The sequence below is a fragment of the Pelophylax lessonae genome (genome assembly GCF_965119305.1).
Source record: "Pelophylax lessonae genome assembly, chromosome: 3".
NCBI lineage: Eukaryota > Metazoa > Chordata > Amphibia > Anura > Ranidae > Pelophylax > Pelophylax lessonae.
The window spans coordinates 623,824,774-623,846,938 of record NC_138770.1 but is presented as its reverse complement, the minus strand read 5'-3'; the positions used below and the strand labels follow the sequence as shown (position 1 = coordinate 623,846,938).

The 22,165-nt window shown below is 39.0% G+C and overlaps 1 protein-coding gene across 1 annotated transcript; it reads left to right on the top strand.

Moving 5' to 3' along the window:
- Positions 1-3,586: 3,586 nt before the first annotated feature.
- On the top strand, positions 3,587-19,599 carry ATF3 (activating transcription factor 3; the record flags this gene model as incomplete). The annotated part of the gene is made up of 4 exons (XM_082249433.1): positions 3,587-3,711; positions 15,741-15,978; positions 16,884-16,991; positions 18,511-19,599. 4 exons carry the CDS (start codon positions 3,587-3,589, stop codon positions 18,727-18,729), a joined length of 690 nt encoding a protein of 229 aa, XP_082105559.1. The 3' UTR covers positions 18,730-19,599.
- Positions 19,600-22,165: the final 2,566 nt, after the last annotated feature.

Sequence of the window (22,165 nt, the reverse complement as noted above, 5' to 3'; positions counted from 1 at the left end):
GAATTGGTGATCCTCTGCCCATCTTGACTTCTGAGGGACACTGCCCCTCTGAGAGGCTCTTTTTATACCCAATCATGTTGCCAATCTACCTAATAAGTTGCAAATTGGTCCTCCAACTGATCCTTATATGTACATTTAACTTTTCCTCTTATTGCTACCTGTCCCAACTTTTTTTGGAATGTGTAGCTCTCATGAAATCCAAAATGAGCCAATATTTGGCATGACATTTCAAAATGTCTCACTTTCAACATTTGATATGTTATCTATATTATATTGTGAATAAAATATAAGTTTATGAGATTTGTAAATTAGTCCATTCCTTTTTTACTTACAATTTGTGTCCCAACCTTTTTGGAAAACTGGTTTATATATATACATATATATATATATATATATATATATATATATATATATATATATATATATATATGCACACAATATATATATATATATTGTAAAGCAGATTATGGGCTAGACTTTCATGCACAATCTGCAGAATTGCACTCTAGCCCCCTTGTGGTAGCTATGCAGAAGTACATCCCTTTCTTTCCATACAGTACACCCAGACAATTACTTATTGCGCTCCCTGGGGTAGCTGTATTTCAGAGGACATATTAATGGTAATTTATAGGCAGCCCGGACAGCCATGCACGAGTGTGAGTCATGCAGTTATACTGGTAATAGTTACAGTAGCTGTTTAATAGCTTGTCTGGTTACAGGCTTTCCCTGCTCATACCGAATCCCATCTTATGTAATTACTTTACAACACGATACTAGCCTAGGGTGTGAAGGTTTTAAAGCTGATGTAATGCAATGTTTATGTTGAATCCCACACAAAGATTTTAAAAGTTTTATTTTAATATTTTATTATTTTTAGTCTGGTGTTGCATTTATTTAAAGCAAAAATATATATTTTTAGATACAGCTTGTATACCAACCCACACTGGTCCTGATATTAGGTTTTCATGACCTCCAGTATAGCGGAAATTGGGAAGTATAAGAACCCATAAGGTCTCGATCTCCCCTCTGACCCCACACTTGATACCGCCGTCAGGACAGGCACTATGGGTAGATAGGGAGGGTTTGAGAATGTCAGAAATGGTTCTTATTGTTCTTCCTAATGCTTGAGATGATCAAGGATAGTGTAGGAAAGGGTTAAAACATCTATTAGTAATTTCTATTTTACATACTTTATGACAGTAAGATTTTAATACATTGCAGTGCTATCTAACATGTTTCAGGCACTGGGGGCTGAAGGGGGAGGTTGTTTTTAATGGGTTTAATGGAGAGCACAGAGAGGAACTTACTAATGTGTTGAAGTGTTATCATAATCCAAAGAAAAGTCGCTTTATGTAAATGGTTACTTATTCGCAAATATGTAAAATGTTACAGTACTACAAAATATATTGGCACCCTATAATAAAAATAGAATACAATTATAGTGCATTGCAATGTGTAGGGAACATGTGTGACAACTCGTGTTGACATGTTTTGATGAGTTTCCATTGATTTTAATGGAAACCCCACCAGGGGGAAGGGATAGGTTGTTGTGGCAGCTTAACCTACCATGAAAATGTGGTCAGATCTGGGGGGGTTGGATGATATTCTATTGCGGCAATGGTCAGAAAATGTGTGATTTATACTGGTATTGTGGTGACAATCAGAGAAACGTGATTTGTGCCAGGTTACCACAAAGCAAGAATATATCTGAGTTGTAGTGCCACTCTAATGCACATTAATGCCCCTGCACTATGGCGCACCACATCACAGGGGTGGGAATATTTTGAGGCTAAATTCATACCATTGCGTGTCAAAAACAAACGCAAAATGACGCACTTTCCTAACATGTACAGAAACGCCTTCCCCTTTACCAGACACATGGGGCTGCCAAATAACTGTTATTGGAAAATAAATCAATCACCTATCAATGTGTGTATGACAGCATTACTTGTGTCAGGGCCTGGAAGGGGGCTGTCCAGGGGCTGCCGATGAGGGACAAGAATGATATTCCTTATAAACTGAGAATGTTTTTTTTTTTTTCTTTTCATACTATTATATATATATATATATATATATATATGTGTGTGTGGTAAAATGTTATATATATATATATATATATATATATATATATAAGAATTTTTTTCATATATATATATATACTGGTGTGTGTAAAATATATATATATATATATATATATATATATATATATATATAAAACATTCTTTATATATAAAATATATATATATATTATATATATATACTGTGCGTGTAAAATATATATACATATATTTTTTAATAAAACACACATATGTATATAAATATATACTATATATATAATGTGTGTGTGTAAAATGTTATTTATATGAGAATGTTTTTTTCATATATATATATACTGTGTATGTATGTGTGTGTGTATATATATATATATATATATATATAATTATTTTTTTAACAAAACATTTATTAATAAATGTTTAACTAAATATAAACATATATATATAATTTTGCTTAATAAACATATCAATTAATCATTTAAAAAAAATATATATATATATATATGAAAAAACATTCTTATATATATATATATATATATATATATATATATATATATATATATATATACTGTGCGTTAAATATAAATATATTTAATAAAACACACATTGTTAATATATTGTACTATATATATGTGAATAGTTATATATATATATATATATATATATATATATATATATATATATATATATATATACTGTGTATGTATGTGTGTGTGTATATATAATATATATATATATATATATAATTATTTTTTTAACAAAACATTTATTAATAAATGTTTAACTAAATATAAACATATATATATATAATTTTGCTTAATAAACATATCTAATTAATCATTAAAAAAAAATATATATATATATATTTTTTTTAATGTATATTTAGATATGTTTATTAAAAAATTATATATATATATATATAATATATATATATATATATATATATATATATATATAATTTTCATTAACATATCTAAATATACATTAAAAAAAAAAAAAATATATATAATATATATATATATATATATATATATATATATATATATATATATATATACTCATTTATCATTTTATACATTTACTAAATAAAAAGAAAGAGTGATGATTGGTGCAGACGCAGTATTGCGCTGAGCCCGGCTCTCTGTCTCCTCCCGGCGGCCGGTTGCCGGGGTGACAGCGAACAAACATGAAAACATTGGCGCAGCAGCGCTCTCGGGCTCCTCCCAGCGCTCACCTGCCAGCCGCCTGCAGTCATTAGATCGGCTTGGGCTGAATTGGCTCATAGGGAAGACTCGCAGGAGTTAACCCGAGTCCTCGCCCTACTCCTCTTATGGAGAGAGGCTTCCCCCTTGCAAGCCCCGCCTCCTTTTACATCATCATCACTGTCATCATCACAGGGGCCCCGCCTCTCTCCTTCATCATCAGGGAGCCCCTCCTCCTCTCTGGTCCCCCCTTGCATCACCAGCGAGAGCTGCTATTCTTAGCATGACGTATCACATTCCAGAACGGCCCCTCCACTATATAAAGAGGTGATGCAACTCCGAGAGAGGGAAAGAAAGAGAGTGAGAGGGGAGCGGAGCGGGCGGAGTGCGGGCAGATCGGAGCCGACCCTTTGTCTGCCATTCTTCCCTCACACCGGACCTCTGACAGGCGGCAGGTAAGAGAGGCTCCGCTCCTGGGTTGGGGGCTCCTTGTTTTCTTCACACCCCAAACTTTCCCCATCACTTTCCCCAGCTGTTCTACGAGTCCCCGACTGACCCCCCCCCCCCCTCCTCACCTTCTACCCGGAACAATGGAGACACAACCAGACTTTATACAACTTTCCAGCTGTGTCACCTGACACCGGGGTCCACCTACCTCTGCCAGGGACTTACCTACCTCTGCCAGGGACTTACCTATTTCTGCCAGGGACTCACCTACCTACTCCTGCCAGGGACTTACCTACTTCTGCCAGGGACTTACCTACTACCTCTGCCTTTCGGTGACTTACCTACTACCCCTGCCAGGGACTTACCAACCTACCCATGCCAGGGACTTACCTACCTACCTCTGCCAGGGACGTTCCTACTACTTCCAAATGCCTTCCTACCCCTGCCAAGGACTTACCTGCCCTTTCCAGCAACTTACCTACCCTTTCCAAGGACTTACCTGTCTCTTCCACAGTACTTTATACACACATTACTGGCTGGGGGATTATTAGGATCATATGTGGAGTAATTAAAGAATGGTATTAGTGTTGTATGTTGTTATTGTCATTATTATACATGTACAGGGTATGGCATCGCCTCCACTAGAATAATATTACTAATACTAATCTTGGAGAATTCTTCTGTTTATTCTTTTTTTTAATTCTTCTTATTTTTAATATTATTATTATTATTATTATAAATATTATTATTATTATTTCAGTATATGTTTGAAGGGTCAAAAAGCATGGCACTGCCTTCACTCCATTTCTTATTACTAATCATAGAGAATATCTGTTTATTCCTCTTCTTCCTAATAATAATAATAATAACTATGAATATTATTATTTCTAGTATTAGTTTGGGGTGTCTCCGTTCATAGTTGGTAGAACAATACTTCATTTATTATTATTATTACTTCTCATTTATCTGTTTTGCCTGCATTGTATACATTATGTATCCGGAAGCGAAGCAGGATTTCCATCTCTATTATTTACCTAGGATAATGATCCCTCATAAATCCTTACTGGAAGTGAATGAGCTGTTTATAAATATAGAAGTTACATGGAGTGTGTTTTTATTGTTATTATTGTTATTATGTATTAGATTATTTCATGATGTTACTTTTGTTTTGTCGGAGTTGTGTGTAGTGCGATGCGGTGTTCGGTGTATGAAGTTGTATGGAATGATTCGGGTTCTTCTTTCTCGGTCAGGACATTGAGAATTCTGAGGACAGAAGCAGTGGAAGGGAAGAAATGGGCTGTAGGGGGTAGTAGTTGTCATGCTGTAGGGGGTAGTAGTTGTCATGCTGTAGGGGGTAGTAGTTGTCATTCTGTAGGGGGTAGTAGTTGTCTTGCTGTAGGGGGTAGTAGTTGTCATGCTGTAGGGGGTAGTAGTTGTCATGCTGTAGGGGGTAGTAGTTGTCTTGATGTAGGGGGTAGTAGTTGTCTTGCTGTAGGGGGTAGTAGTTGTCATGCTGTAGGGGGTAGTAGTTGTCATTCTGTAGGGGGTAGTAGTTGTCATTCTGTAGGGGGTAGTAGTTGTCATGCTGTAGGGGGTAGTAGTTGTCATGCTGTAGGGGGTAGTAGTTGTCATGCTGTATGGGGTAGTAGTTGTCATGCTGTAGGGGGTAGTAGTTGTCTTGCTGTAGGGGGTAGTAGTTGTCTTGCTGTAGGGGGTAGTAGTTGTCTTGCTGTAGGGGGTAGTAGTTGTCATGCTGTAGGGGGTAGTAGTTGTCATTCTGTAGGGGGTAGTAGTTGTCATTCTGTAGGGGGTAGTAGTTGTCATGCTGTAGGGGGTAGTAGTTGTCATGCTGTAGGGGGTAGTAGTTGTCATGCTGTAGGGGTAGTAGTCATTCTGTAGGGGGTAGTAGTTGTCATTCTGTAGGGGGTAGTAGTTGTCATGCTGTAGGGGGTAGTAGTTGTCATGCTGTAGGGGTAGTAGTCATTCTGTAGGGGGTAGTAGTTGTCATGCTGTAGGGGGTAGTAGTTGTCATGCTGTAGGGGGTAGTAGTTGTCTTGATGTAGGGGGTAGTAGTTGTCATTCTGTAGGGGGTAGTAGTTTTCATTCTGTAGGGGGTAGTAGTTGTCATTCTGTAGGGGGTAGTAGTTGTCATTCTGTAGGGGGTAGTAGTTGTCATTCTGTAGTGGGTAGTAATTGTCATGCTGTAGGGGGTAGTAGTTGTCATGCTGTAGGGGGTAGTAGTTGTCATGCTGTAGTGGGTAGTAATTGTCATGCTGTAGTGGGTAGTAGTTGTCATGCTGTAGGGGGTAGTAGTTGTCATTCTGTAGGGGGTAGTAGTTGTCATGCTGTAGGGGGTAGTAGTTGTCATGCTGTAGGGGGTAGTAGTGCTGGAAGTGATGGCGTTGAAGGATAGTGATTGGTGTAGGTAGGTAGTCGGGTTTTGTAGTATATAATGTGATCTGTGTGTGGCCGGACAGGTGATCTGCACCCGGCTCTCCTCTCCTCTCCTCTGGATGAGAGGTCATTATTCTGATGAAATTCTCTGAAATACTTTCAGTTCTCACACGTGACTTTAACACCGATCGCCAAAAGGTGGCGTCACATTCCAGAGCGAGACACCTCATTCCCTCCCCGACTCCTCCAACTTCAATACAGAGCAGAGGACACTCGGGGATCCCAGGGGAGCAATGCACTGATAGGAGACAAATCTATTATATCCCCATCATCTCTACAGGGGCGGCTCTCTCTCTCTCTTTTTCTTTCTTTCTTTCTTTCTTTCTTTCTTTCTTTCTTTCTTTCTTTCTTTCTTTCTTTCTTTCTTTCTTTCTTTCTTTCTTTCTTTCTTTCTCTTTTTCTTTCTCACTCTCTCTCTCTCTCTCTCTTGTGTCTGCCTTCTGTCACTTATGACTCTTTCATTCTCTTTCTCTTTTTCTCTCTCTTGTTCTTGTGTTTGGCTCCTGTCACTCCTGATAATTAATACCATTGATCACTGAGTCTGGCACTTTCTCTTTCTCTCTCTTTCTCTCTTTCTGCCCCCAACCCCTTTCTTGCTCTTTTTCATTTATTTTTCTGTTAACCCCTTCTTTTCTTCTCTGTTTTTATTTTTTTATTATTATTATTATTTGTCTCTCTGTGACTTTATTTTTGCCCCCCCCCCTCTCTCTCCCTCTTTTTCTCTCCTCTCCACTCTCTTCTTCTCTGTCTCTCTCTCTCCCTCCCTCACTCTCTCTCTCCTCTCCTCTCTTTTTCTCTCTATCTCCCTTTTCTCTCTCTCTCTCCCTCTCTCTCCTCTCTCTAATTTTCTCTCTCTCTCCTCTCTCATTTTTTCTGTCTCCCTCTCCTCTCTCTCTCTCTCTCTCTCTCTCTCTCTCTCTCTCTCTCTCTCCTCTCCTCTCTCATTTTCTCTCTCTCTCTCTCCTCTCTCTCTCTCTCTCCTCTCCTCTCTCATTTTCTCTCTCTCTCCTCTCCTCTCTCATTTTCTCTCTCTCTCTCTCTCTCTCTCTCTCCTCTCCTCTCTCATTTTCTCTCCCTCTCTCTCTCCTCTCCCTCTCTCTCTCTCCTCTCCCTCTCTCTCTCTCCTCTCTCTCTCTCTCTCTCTCTCTCTCTCTCCCTCTCTCTCTCTCCCTCTCCTCTCATTTTTTATGTCTCTCTCTCTTGAAGCTATAGTAGAATAAAACTCATAGTATAAAGCGTGTTACTGTTGCACATTTAGTAATAGCTATTTTGTCAGTAAAATTGCCAACATACAACTGTAACTCAGGAAATTCAGTTTTATACTTTCTTTATGATTAAAAAAAATATATTCCTGAAAAAAACACATTGTTCATTTGTAAGCTATATGCCATCAGAAATATTATTGTATCTGCATTCTGTTTTTATTTCCTTTAGAAATAGTTAATTCCAGATCATATTTATAAATAAGACTCTAGGTTGTATCTTCTCAATTATTATATTTATCTGAAGTCTTGTAAAAGACAAGACCTGAATAAGAATGTGAATGTGGTCATTATTTCAGATGTAAAGGTCTGCCCCTCAGTAATAGATCCTCTGGGGGATCAATCAATAAATCTTTACATTGTGTAGGAAGTAATCAGCTGTAGTGACGCATGACATTAGGTGTATATCTGTACATGTCAGGAAAATGAGGCGCTGGAAAGTAAACACAAGTTTTATTGTCTGGGACCTAACATTTATCGTTATGGTTACCCTGCCACCCAGTAATAGTTATCTTTTGTATTTACAGATCCAGCAGTTTATGTAGTGAGATAAATGAGAGTACAAAGTATATCTCACAGCAATACAAGTATACAAAGTATATCTCACAGCAATACAATTATATAAAGTTTATCTCACAGCAATACAAGTATACAAAGTATATCTCACACCAATACAAATATATAAAGAATATGTCACACCAATACAAATATATAAAGTATATCTCACACCAATACAATTATATAAAGTTTATCTGACAGCAATACAAGTATACAAAGTATATCTCACACCAATACAAATATATAAACAATATGTCACACCAATACAAATATATAAAGAATATGTCACACCAATACAAATATATAAAGAATATGTCACACCAATACAAATATATAAAGAATATGTCACACCAATACAAATATATAAAGTATATCTCACACCAATACAATTATATAAAGTATATCTCACAGCAATACAAGTATACAAAGTATATCTCACACCAATACAATTATGTAAAGTATATCTCACACCAATACAAGTATACAAATTATATCTCACACCAATACAATTATATAAAGTATACCTTACAGCAATACAAGTATACAAAGTATACGTCACAGCAAATGAAGTGTACAAGGTATAACTCACAGTACAAGTTTACAAAGTACAATAAATCTCACACCAATACCAGTATACAAGATACTATATATATTACACCTGTACTAGTGTACAAAGTATCCCACACTAATACAAATGTACAAAGTATATCTCACACCAGTGCCATTGTACAAGATAAATGTCACACCAATACTTATGTACAAGGTAAACCTCACCAGTACAAGTGTACAAAGTACTGTCTCACACCAATACCAGTGTACAAGGTACCATTAATAGCGTACAAGGTATATATCACACCAGTACAAATGTACACAGTATTTTTAACATGAATACCAGTATACAAAGTACATTTTGCACCAGTGCCAGTGTACAAGATGTGTCACACCAACACAGGTGTACAAAGTATATTTCACACCAATACTTGTGTACTGGGTATAACTCACCGGTTGAAATGTACAATGTAGATGTATACACTATATAATTTACACCAATGCAAATGTACACAGTATATCTCACACCAACCCCAGTGTACAAAGATCATATCCCACCACTACTAGTGTACATAGTATATCTCACACCAATATCAGTGTACATAGTATATCTCACACCAATATCAGTGTACATAGTATATCTCACACCAATACAAGTGTATTATGTGCTTACATAAAGATGATTGCAGTGATTTTTACTTCTGCTTGTCACGTTCAAAATAAAAGCAGGAGATGGGTGTAGAATTGTAACCTTTTGTTTAGATAACATTGTTTCATCTTCGCTCTTTGTCACATTTGATGATTTGTGATGTGACAATTCTTGCAGTCTTTATGTGAACTGACATGGAAAGGACAAATGAACATCTCAGTGGTTGCATAAGTCATTTTTTGTTCACTTTTGTGCGAATATTGTGCAAGTTAAAGCGGAATAGATAGTTCCCTTATATGAGGACGTATGGCCAGAGACTTGTTTGGCTTACCGAATGAGAACAGGTTGGTGACATCTATGACATTGTCTATGTGAAAAGTTAGTTATGTCAAGTCACTTCCCTTTTTCCACTCTATATAGATCAACCATTCCCAGCCAGGGTTCCTCATTATACTGGGGTTCCTCCAGAGGTTGGTGGGGGTTCCTTGTGGTGTGGCTGCTTGACCTCCCATCTGATAGTGCCTGCATAGTTCAGCTGCATGAACCCAATCATCTTTTTAGCTGGCTGTAAAGAAAGCATTCTGACCAGCCCTATAAAAGAGGAATCCGTCCCACAAGCCGCCAATGTATGGGGTACCCCCCGATCTCCAATTAATTGGTTTAGGAAGGGTTCCCCAAGACCTGAAAATTATGTAAAGTGTTCCTCCAGTTTACTGTCCTTCAGACTTTAGGGGGGCCAGACTGTGGCCAGTGGGAGTAAACAATGCCCCATTGTTGGTATCAGTGGAAAATGATGGCGCTCCATTGTTGATATCAGTGGGAGGAATAGCTCCCCATCATTAGTGTCAGTGAGAGGAGAATTTGTCCCACCACTGGTGTCAGTGTGAGGAATGGTGCTCATTGGTGTCAGATGTGGATGGATTAGTGCCCCATCATTAGTGTCAGTGAGAGGAGCAGTGTCCCACCACTGGTGTCAGTGTGAGGAATGGTGCTCATTGGTGTCAGATGTGGATGGATTAGTGCCATATCATTAGTGTCAGTGAGAGGAGCAGTGTCCCACCACTGGTGTCAGTGTGAGGAATGGTTCTCATTGGTGTCAGATGTGGATGGATTAGTGCCCCATCATTAGTGTCAGTGACAGGAGCAGTGTCCCACCACTGGTGTCAGCGTGAGGAATGGTTCTCATTGGTGTCAGATGTGGATGGATTAGTGCCCCATCATTAGTGTCAGTGAGAGGAGCAGTGTCCCACCACTGGTGTCAGCGTGAGGAATGGTGCTCATTGGTGTCAGATGTGGATGGATTAGTGCCATATCATTAGTGTCAGTGAGAGGAGCAGTGTCCCACCACTGGTGTCAGTGTGAGGAATGGTGCTCATTGGTGTCAGATGTGGATGGATTAGTGCCCCATCATTAGTGTCAGTGAGAGGAGCAGTGTCCCACCACTGGTGTCAGCGTGAGGAATGGTTCTCATTGGTGTCAGATGTGGATGGATTAGTGCCCCATCATTAGTGTCAGTGAGAGGAGCAGTGTCCCACCACTGGTGTCAGTGTGAGGAATGGTGCTCATTGGTGTCAGATGTGGATGGATTGGTGCCCCAAGGGCCAGATAGAGGCAGGCAAAAGCCCACCCTGGGTCCCAGGGCTGCAGTTTGGAGGCCACTGCTCTAGGATAAAAAAAAGGCTGGAGCAGATTGTAAGGCTTATTAGCAAAGTGTAAAGCTGACCACACACCTTGCAATCTGTGCAATCTCCTTTGGATCTACCAACTGCTTTGTATTGCCCAGGATACAAATAGAATGGGCTGTTTAGGAAGGGCTTCTGCTATATAGTTTTGGTGAATCTAAAGCAGAAAGTATAAAGTTTGGTATATCAGGTGTTTGGCTAGTTGAGGGTGCCTAACTCATAATATCCAATCAGATCTTATATTTCAATTATAATATTTCTGTACAGGTAAGCTTGATTAGTTGCCAGGAGTTACTGCACAGTGCTGTTCAGCTTTGGTCTTTGCATGGCTTTATTGATTAAGTTGCATGAGTGCAGAACGAAGGTCCAGGTGAATATATTGGGATAAAGGAAGAGATTCTGGAGGAATCTCAAGAATTTGGAAGCACGGCAAAGGCAATGAAGGAGAATATCGCCATGCCATGATGACTGAACTTTCCTCACCTGGTGATGTCAGTGGCTTTTAAACTCATTCCTTTCCTTATTGCTGTCGCCGCTAGTTGCTGGCAGGTTGCACGATGGCCTTTGGTGACACAACACATTCTAAAGCAGATTATTTTCCTGGAAATGACACTGCTTCCTGGTTCACTCAATATCTGTACAAAGGAAGGTCAGTTTATTTTTAGCCAAGACTGAACATGACCTCCAGCCTCACCAGGACATGCTGGCACCTGTGGTACCTTCACAGCTTCAGGGGAGCAAGTCACCCCACCCCATTCTACATAGCACTAGTCATGTCAGGTTGCTCCAGGATGCAGCTGGGTCACCGAGGCCATGAACTGACTGGCTGTTTAACATTAACCTGATGTCATCACCATTTTTCACTCGCTGCCAGCCAGCATAGCCAAGTGATGACTTAAAGGGTGACTCCAAGTAAATGACCAAACAATGTACAGTTGAAACAAATATTTAGGATCAATTTTACCTACTTATGTAAAATAATGCCTAGAATTTTTCAATCCACACACCTTTGCTGTGCTAAATGTTTGTATAAGGAGGGTGATAAAGTCTTCATAGCTTAAAATCCTGAAGACTTCACCCACTGCTCTGCCTTCTGCTGCCACTTGGACTCCAAATGTTCTTAATTTCACTAGTGACCCCCCCCCCCCCCTGTTCTCTCTAACCCTAGCCTGTCCCATCCTTTTTAGGTTTAATTTACCACTTGACCTCCAGAAGATTTACCCCCCCCCCCCCCCTTCATGACCAGGCCATTTTTTGCGATATGGCAAAAATGTTACTTTAACTGACAATTGTGCGGTAATGCGATACTATAGCCAAAGAAAATTTCTTTTATATTCCCCATAAATAGAGTTTTCTTTTGGTGGTATTTGGTCACCACTGCGTTTTTATTTTGTTTGCGCTATAAAAAAAAAAAAACAAAACCTGGCAATTTTGAAAAAAAAAAAAAAACAATATTTTTTTTCTTGCTGCTAAAAAACACATCCCACAAAAAAAATATGAAAATCTAATTTCTTTTTAAATTTGAGCAAAAATGTATTTTGCTACATGTTTTTGGTAGAAAAATCCCAAAAAGCATATGTGGACTACGCAAACATTATAGTGTCTACAAACTATGGTATATATTTATGAATTTTCTTTTTTTTTTTTATACTAGTAATGGCGGTGATCAGTGACTTATAGTGGGACTGTGATATTGTGGCAACTATCGGACACTAACTGGCACTTTTGGCACTTTGCGGGAACCAGTGACACTAATACAATGATCAGTGCTAAAAATATGCACTGTCCCTGTACTAATGACACTGGCTGGGAAAGAGTTGAACATCTAGGGCGATCAAAGGGTTAACTGTGTGCCTAGCCAGTGTTTTTTGTGTACTGTTAGGTGCTTTTACTAGGGGAAGAGATGGATTTTATTCCCTGCTTTGCAGGAACACAAAATCCACCCCCCCCCCCCGGTCAAAACGGAGACCTGTGTAGTTTACATAGGCAGATCTCAGTTCTGTGTGTTTTACCAATGATCGGCGGGTGCCGGAGGACATCAGGTGCCGGGGACCTGCAGATTGGCTTCTGCTTTAATGTATCACAGCAGAAGCGGCCTGCCGGTAGTGCATGCACCCCTTGCAGGCGAAAGTGCAGAATCATATATATATATAAAATATATGGAAAGATGAGAGTACCGATATATATATATATATATATATATATATATATATATATATATATATATATATATATTTTTTTTTTTTTTTTTCTGGTACATTTATTAGGGCTTTTTTTATTTTATGACGGTCACTTTCAAGATGCCAAAAAATATTTTTTTTTTCAAAGGATGACAAATAAGGGGGTCACAATAGCTTTCAGTGCCCTCCGAAATCTGGTAGCCAGTATAGGCTGTGGCTTCCAACAGGCAATGAGCCAAATCTTGCTCACCTCTTGTTTACATTGAAACAGACCTCTGAGCAGAATAAATAGTTTAATTGGTGATCTGACCCTAAAAATAACATTGTCAGGTTGTGTAATTATAAGCCAAATGCTATTTATACATCTACTAAACTTTGTACTTTGTAACATTACGAGCAACAATAAGCTTTCTGCTTTATTTGTCATTGCTGACGTATTTTTATTTTTTTACCAAGCTAGAATAACAAGATATACAGCTTATTACACAGCGCAGTCAGATAAGTTATCAAAGTTTGGAAGACTGGACCAAGCATCGAGCCATTGTCTGTAGCATTCAGTCGATTCTTTTTGCCATAGAATGAGATGAAACTGGATTGGTTGTTATCAGACACTTTTGCTTGTGAAATGTAGTATTTCTTTATTAAAGAAACCTTCTTTCCTTATTTTACAAGCCAATGCATGGATGCACCAACCATTTTTATATGGGCAGTTTTGTAGCAGAGAATAATCAGTGCTACAATTGGCGAATGCCAGTCATTATTAGCGATTTTTAGATAGCAATTTAATCATTAGAGTTGCTAGTTCTACAGTGTTATGTTGTACTCTCCTACAAATCATTCTCCTTCAGAAATTAGTAGCTAAGCTAAACCTAGGGCAGCCCATTTATTTCAGTGGGCTGCCCAATGTGGTAGAAAAATGGAAAAGATCTTTTTCCAAAAAACACACAGAACCGTATGGTACTGCGGAACGCATAAAAACAGCACATGTTAGCAGATGAGTGGGAGTGCTATTAACAAATAAGGGCAGGCCACAATAAACTTATTTCTGTGCATATCGGAAGATTGCACGATTATGCGTGTGTGTGTCCCCCCCCCCCCAAACATGCAGTAGTGGGTAGTGGGAATCTAGCCTTAGAGGTGGATGAGGAATGATTGTCGGTATCGATTTTTGCAACAAATGCTTCTAAAATTTGAAGAGGTAGCAATTCAATAGAATATCATTAGGAATTTCTTGGCAGGAAATTGCGACTGCAAAATGGAAGGAAGGGAAATTACTGTGAAAAAGAAAAAAAACGCCCGTGTGACATCAGCCTTACTGTTTCCTGCTTTAGAACAGTGAGATTATAAAATTGTGATTTCTAATTGATTACATTTTTACATCTATAAATGTATGTGCAACATTACACTTACCCTAGTAGTCTGTTTAGTTTATAATGGTAAAGTTCCTTCAGCGATTCTCTACCCTGCCTGCCCTTGTTTATTTCTATTTTGATTGAGGTGAGACTAAGGCTGTGTCCTGTTTCTTATTTGGTTGAGGAGAGACTGAGGCACTGTGTCCTATTTCTGATTTGGTTGAGGGTATCTCGAGGCTGTGTCCTATTTCTGATTTGGTTGAGGGTATCTCAAGGCTTTGTCCTATTTCTGATTTGGTTGAGGGTATCTCCAGGCTGTGTCCTATTTCTGATTTGGTTGAGGGTATCTCCAGGCTGTGTCCTATTTCTGATTTGGTTGAGGGTATCTCCAGGCTGTGTCCTATTTCTGATTTGGTTGAGGGTATCTCGAGCCTTTGTCCTATTTCTGATTTGGTTGAGGATATCTCGAGGCTTTGTCCTATTTCTGATTTGGTTGAGGGTATCTCGAGGCTGTGGCCTATTTCTGATTTGGTTGAGGGTATCTCGAGGCTGTGTCCTATTTCTGATTTGGTTGAGGGTATCTCGAGGCTGTGGCCTATTTCTGATTTGGTTGAGGGTATCTCGAGGCTGTGGCCTATTTCTGATTTGGTTGAGGGTATCTCGAGGCTGTGGCCTATTTCTGATTTGGTTGAGGGTATCTCGAGGCTGTGGCCTATTTCGGATTTGGTTGAGGGTATCTCCAGGCTGTGTCCTATTTCTGATTTGGTTGAGGGTATCTCGAGGCTGTGCCCTATTTCTGATTTGGTTGAGCGTATCTCGAGGCTGTGTCCTATTTCTGATTTGGTTGAGGGTATCTCGAGGCTGTGTACTATTTATGATATGTTTGAGGGTATCCCAATGTGCTGTGTCCTATTTCGGATTTGGTTGAGGGTATCTCAAGGCTGTGTCCTATTTCTCATTTGGTTGAGGGTATCTCGAAGCTGTGTCCTATTTATGATATGGTTGAGGGTATCCCAATGTGCTGTGTCCTATTTCTGATTTGGTTGAGGGTATTTCAAGGCTGTGTCCTATTTATGATATGGTTGAGGGTATCTCGAGGCTTTGTCCTATTTCTGACAGTTGGCAGCAGTTAGCGGAGGTGATTTCCAGAGTACATATACTACCTTATACATTACAGGGGGCTTCAAGTAAGAGTAAGCTTGCCTTGGCTATTTCCCTCTGCTCGAAAATGTAAATATCTTTTGATTAGGAGAGTTATTTAAAGGAGTACTTTAGCACACATCAATTATCATAGATGAGATGTGGAGTAATGTTTCATTTCTAAAATGTTGAATTTGTGTTTTCCCCTTAGAAAAATGATGCTCCAACACCCAGGTCAAGGTTCAGCTGTGGAGGTCAGCGCAACCGCCATTGTCCCATGCCTGTCTCCAACTATGACATTTGCATTCGAAGACTTTACCAACTTGACGCCTCTGGTTAAAGAAGAACTGAGGTTCACCATCCAGAATAAGCGTATCCGCGCACCTTGCACATTGGACAGCGTTGTGGTCGCAGAAAGGCCCATAGAAATGACAATGTCTAAGACAGAGGTAAGCTACGTGTTTGGTTGGATTTTCGGGTTATCAGGGAGAAATGGTTACTTTTGTGGTCATTGTAGAGAGGCATTCATATTTAAATGAAAATACCAGAAAATTTGCTAAATTTACAGTGGAAAAATATTGAAGGTGATTTACTAAAATGGATGGACACAGAATCTGGTGCAGCTGTGCATAGCATCCAATCAGCTTCTAAATTCAGCTTGTTTAATTAAGCTTTCAAAATAAAACCTAGAAGCTCATTGGTTACTATGCACAGCTGGACCAGATTCTGTGTAAACCAGTGTTAGTAAATCTCCCCCAATGTTTGATGCTTTTCTTGCCAAAAAATGTACAATTCTCTACAGCCAATCTTGTGATTTGCACTGCTCACTGCATAAATGGACAGATGACAGATTAAGTTCCCAATTAAATAATTCATTTTCTTACAAGAGAACCTGTCACTGTACTCCTGGTGGGTAAAGAGATTGTAATTTATTTAAAGGATCAGTCTACTAAAAGCTGCAGTCTAGTAAGATGATTTCTGTTATTTGAGTGACTCTAGTTGTGGGATCCCCTTATTGGAGTTCCAGCTGCCCTCCCCCATACCAATGAAATCTCAATTCTCTTGATATATTGTAAGATCTAAAAATACAAAATAGAGACTTCTGTGTTAAGACCACACAGCAGGTAAGCAGTGTTGAGGACTTGGGAGTCTTCCTGAACTATGAATGTCGATTCTTCTTTTAGACTACATTGACCATAAACGGGATTCTGTTTTTTAGCAGACTAATTCTGTGATCAACCAAAAACAAAATCAATGATCTGTTTACTGCTGGTTGTCGGACATCCTTTGAATGTCAGTGTTCTATTAGGAGAATAACTGGAACTTATGTAGACATGTCCTTTTTTCCCCCCAGTTTGTGCCAGAAGAAGATGAGAGGAAGAAGAGGAGAAGAGAGAGGAACAAGGTCGCAGCTGCAAAATGTCGAAACAAAAAGAAAGAGAGAACAGAAAGCTTACAGAAGGTGAGTGTACATAGAGGTCAGAAAATACAGTGCCTTCCCACCATTCTAATGTGCAGAGAATAAACACACAGTGGGCAAATTTATCATAAGGCTAAAAGTATACCTAAAAGGCAAATCTTTTTTTAGAGTGGAGATGGATTAGAATACCGAACAGGTTTTTCTTGCCCTTTGTGCCCGTATTAGGGAGAATCATCCTCTATTTGTCCTCTATACCATTATTATTGAAAGTCAAAAAAAATCCCAAATTTTGGGTTGTCCCCAGAAAAGTAATAGAGGGAAAATATTTTAATGGAGACACTGGTTCTGGTGATCTGGAGGGTTCCAAGGGATTCCTTTAATTTTCAGGGATTTCTTCTCACTTTGGCTGTGGGTTTCGGCTTTGGGACAGGAAGTGAATGTAAACCTCCCTAATAGGATACAGATGACAAAAAAATAAAACCAACAGGGTTAGTCTATCCAGAATAGAAAAAAAGTTTTATCTATTGTTCTACTTAATTGACTACTATTGTGAGAAAATTCTGAATTTTTAAATACCTTGTAAGCTTGTAGCAAGTCAAGAGATTTGGCATTGAGCCCCTTGATTTTGTATTCCCCCAACCATTGCAAACTGTCAATTGACAACAGTGGTTCACTTGTACATGTGTACATATGTTAGTTTGACTTTAACAAGGCTTTGGGGGAGTGTCAGAAAGCAGTCAGAGAGAAGTCAGAAAGCAAGACTAATGCTGGCCATACACTAGCCGAAAAATAGTTCGAATATCTGTAATTTTGGCCATTTGTTCATTTTTCATCCAATTAATGGGCACAAATAGAACTTTTCAGAGCCGAAAAATTGAAGGAACAGTTTGGAAAATTCTGCCGAACAAACGATGAATTGAAAGGTTATGTTTGCACCAGGCATATGTGACAAACTGAACGAAAAATGGATTCATTTATGTCCATTGAACCATTTATCATTTGAAATTCAGTCATTACATGATGGCACGATTGTCTGCTCTCACGGCCGATTTTTTTGTTTTTTCGAAAATGAGTTTGAACGATTTTTCGGCTAGTTAATGGCCAGCTTAATACTAATTCTAATACTAATAAAGATGATTCTTTTACTCAAAGTGAGCATGATGAAGAAATAACATAAAACAACAAATGTCTCAGTCACACCGTTCCCCGTTCTCAAGGTTTGAGAAAGGGCCCAAAACATTGATTTTTTTTTCTGCTTGCTTGAGAAAGGCACTCTGGGGTTGTAGGAAAGGTGGAATGTCCCTTATCTCATGCTTTTTGGCCAATAATGAGCCAGTAAGGGGCATAAATATCTAAAGGGATTCTCTTTGATAAAATCCTATATGCAGGGAGCTTCTAATGGACAACAGTAGAAAAGAAGCTGCAGTATTGCTTGATTTACATTGATATATTCAAAGAATAAAGTTTTATTTAAGAGCGTAATAGTTTTTTAAATTCCATCATGTCTCTAGGTAGGCTGCTTTTATCTTTTCACTAATTCTGCCTTGTTTCTTCTAATAAGGAGTCAGAAAAGCTGGAATCTATCAATGCAGAACTGAAAGCCCAAATTGAGGAACTAAAGAACGAGAAGCAGCATCTTATCTACATGTTGAACCTCCACCGACCCACCTGTATTGTGCGAGCACAGAATGGGCGGACCCCGGAGGATGAACGCAAACTATTCATCCAACAAATCAAAGAAAGCACCCTGCAGAACTTAGTGACGGAGGGTGTAAACTGAGCACCTGTCTGCTGGACTTCTGAATAAACTTGCTGCGGCCCTATGGGGAGCCCAGGGAATCAGAGAATCCTTGTAACTGTGGAATCTTTACCAGGAAAAGTCTACTTCGTATCACCATCAGATGTCTCTGGTTAGAAAGTGGAAGGATGTACCCTTTATAGGATGCTGTGAGCTCCTTCCATTTAATGGTGGCTTGGAATCTCCAACTAAAGGAGAACGTACTTTACCTTTAGGAGTTATTTCCAGGTTCTATTCACTAGCCGATTGCTGCTTCCTCCTTCAGCAGTCTGATTTGCCTTTTTACACTTTGTGCAATCAATTTCTTTTTCTTAACAGAAACAAGAAGAAAGAACATTTCAGTGTTGTGGGGGGGTGATACCATTATCGATAATGGGTTTTCACCAATAATGTTTCTGTTCAAATCCATGGAAGTATTTTGAGAAAATGGAAACACAATGAACTGCCTTAACTGATTCATTTTGAGACAAAATATTTTGCTTGTTTCCTGCTATTTATTTTTTTGAAAGACATTTTGCGTTCACCTTTTTTAATTGTCAATGTTGTATTTGTATTCTGAGAGATCACAACTTTGGGCACTAAAGGTTTATTTAAGTATAGCTGCAGCATAAAGCAGGCAACAATTTCCAAAGGTGAACTAACAATATTGAGAACTTGGTGAGCTGACTGGGACATGTGGAGCAAAAGCAGGCTCATCAGGTCACAGGGAATATTGGGGTTTATCATTTTCAATATTGGTTCACATTTCAAAATGTCTTCAGTTAGGGTATGTAATTTAAAAGTACATAGGAATCATATCACTTTCAGCCCTTCTTAGGCTAGTTATCTGGCTTTTTTTTTTGGAGATTTCAGTTAGCAAATATTCCAAATGAAATAACCAGTTCCCCTCAAACAATGGACAAATGTTATCATTGGAGTCCCAAGGATGTAAAAGGCTAGATGGGGATTTAACCCACTAATACCCATACTTAGACTTGATATATTTTTATTTGGAGTTGGCTATCATTGACTGGGCTGAAATAATTTAGGTTGGAGTTGGTCACCATTGACTAGAACTGAAATCATTTAGGTTGGAGTTGGTCTCCGTTGACTGGAACTAAAATCATTTAGGTTGGAGTTGGTCTCCATTGACTGGAACTGAAATAATTCCATTTGGAGTTGGCCTCCGTTGACTTAAACTGAAATCATTTAGGTTGGAGTTGGTCTCCATTGACTAGAGCTGAAATAATTTAGGTTGGAGTTGGTCTCCATTGACTAGAACTGAAATAATTCCATTTGGAGTTGGCCTTCATTGACTAAAACTGAAATCATTTAGGTTGGCATTGGTCTCCATTGACTAGAACTGAAATCATTTAGGTTGGAGTTGGTCTCCATTGACTAGAACTGAAATAATTCCATTTGGAGTTGGCCTCCATTGACTTAAACTGAAATCATTTAGGTTGGCATTGGTCTCCATTGACTAGAACTGAAATCGTTTAGGTTGGAGTTGGTTTCCATTGACTGGAACTGAAATAATTTCATTTGGAGTTGGCCTCCATTGACTAAAACTGAAATCATTTAGGTTGGCATTGGTCTCCATTGACTAGAACTGAAATCATTTAGGTTGGAGTTTGTCTCCATTGACTAGAACTGAAATCATTTAGGTTGGAGTTGGTCTCCATTGACTGGAACTGAAATAATTTAGGTTGGAGTTGGTTTCCATTGACTGGAACTGAAATAATTTAATTTGGAGTTGGCCTCAGTTGACTCTATATTATGACATAAAGATCCACCAGGGCTGGTTCCTTCTGACAATGCCTTCACTCTTCATAATTGTCTTCAATGCGTTGTGATGGTGTGTGCAGAGTATATGTGGTGGCTGAAAATAATTTCTTAGTGGTTGGTATGGATTACCAGTGCTTACTTGGGTTTTATTTTGAAGAAGCAATGAGGTGCGTGAGTGTAGCAATACCTACCAACCAATCACATGGCAGTTCACAGAGACCTTGTCACATATAAACAATGATTAGGCTATAAAAGAACCAAACTAACTTTTCCAGCGGCCCATGTGTTAAAAAGTGGCCTTTTTTATGCTCCCTGGTTGCTGCATATATTCCACTCTGGGGGTGTGGAAAATACTTGCTCCCCCGTCGCACTTGTGGTTCTTCCCCTGAGATCATAAATAGCTATAGGATGTACAAGCTGGTGGAAGAATCCACAGCGTGCAGTGGGGGTGACAGATATTCAATACACCTGATTGGTAAAAATACATGTGCAGGATTGCATTTTAACACATGGGCCACTAGAAAGGTAAATGAAGAGCCAGACCCTATGGTGATGGGCTTACTATAAATATTGAAGAAACATGCTTTGTGTTTGCAGATTTATTACTTTCTCTCTGCATTCATAAGCAAGAAGACCTCCACATATGTGCATGCATCAGCAGTCTATGTATTAGTCACCCGTATACAACCGCACCAGATCACTTCTTTGCTCCATTATCTTGTGTTTTTATTGCCATGCATAGGGTAGCGTTTGTTCTGCTAAGTTAAATTGACTTAGCGTTAATTTAATGTGTTTAAAGGCAAGTGATTACAGAACCGTGTCACAGTCGTGCTCATGTGTGAGCCGATGTGCAAGAGAAACCTGCAATAGAAACTGACTGATTTATGGATAAGGCAGACCTCTTAATAGTTTGCTATATGAGGCCCCTAATGCAATACAAAAATAAAAAGTATTAAACACTTCAGATTACAGTTTAGTATAGCTTGATGGCAATTACAAAAGCTGCACAGACTAGAATTACAGGCTTTTTTTTACCAGTCTAAGGAGTGGCATGCTGGGACTTGTAGTGCCCCACTGGCACATAGCCTGATGTACAATAATATACAAAATACCAACATTTGCACCAGTAAGCTGGAGTACAGCATTTGATATTCTATGGCTAGGTTCATATTATTGTGGGTCCGGAAGTCTCAGAAAATCGTGCACATTCCTGACCCGCAGGCTAAGTGCAACGCTCTTTAGCAGACACCCAGGGGCGCCATTTATTTTTAATGGCACCCCTGCGCATCCCAAAAACATGGAGCATTTTTGCATGTGCCAAACTTTTGTGATGCTGCAGCACCATGTGGCACGATTTAAAAAGAGTGATGGACTTCTTTCCTTGCATTTCTGCCGGTGGGGCAGCCCATTCAAATGAATGGGCTGTCTACATGCAGAATCCAGATCGCAAGAATGTGAACCAAGCCTAATTGTCAATTCATTTCAGTGTGTTAATCCATTTCATCCAGTGTACAACACACACTATAGACAATTACCTCAGACACAATCTCTACACACAAATACTATACGTATGAATGAGACGCCAGCAAACATGTATTTGATCTCTATATTCTGTACCAGAATAATCAGTACATGTTAAAGGGATCTGTATGTC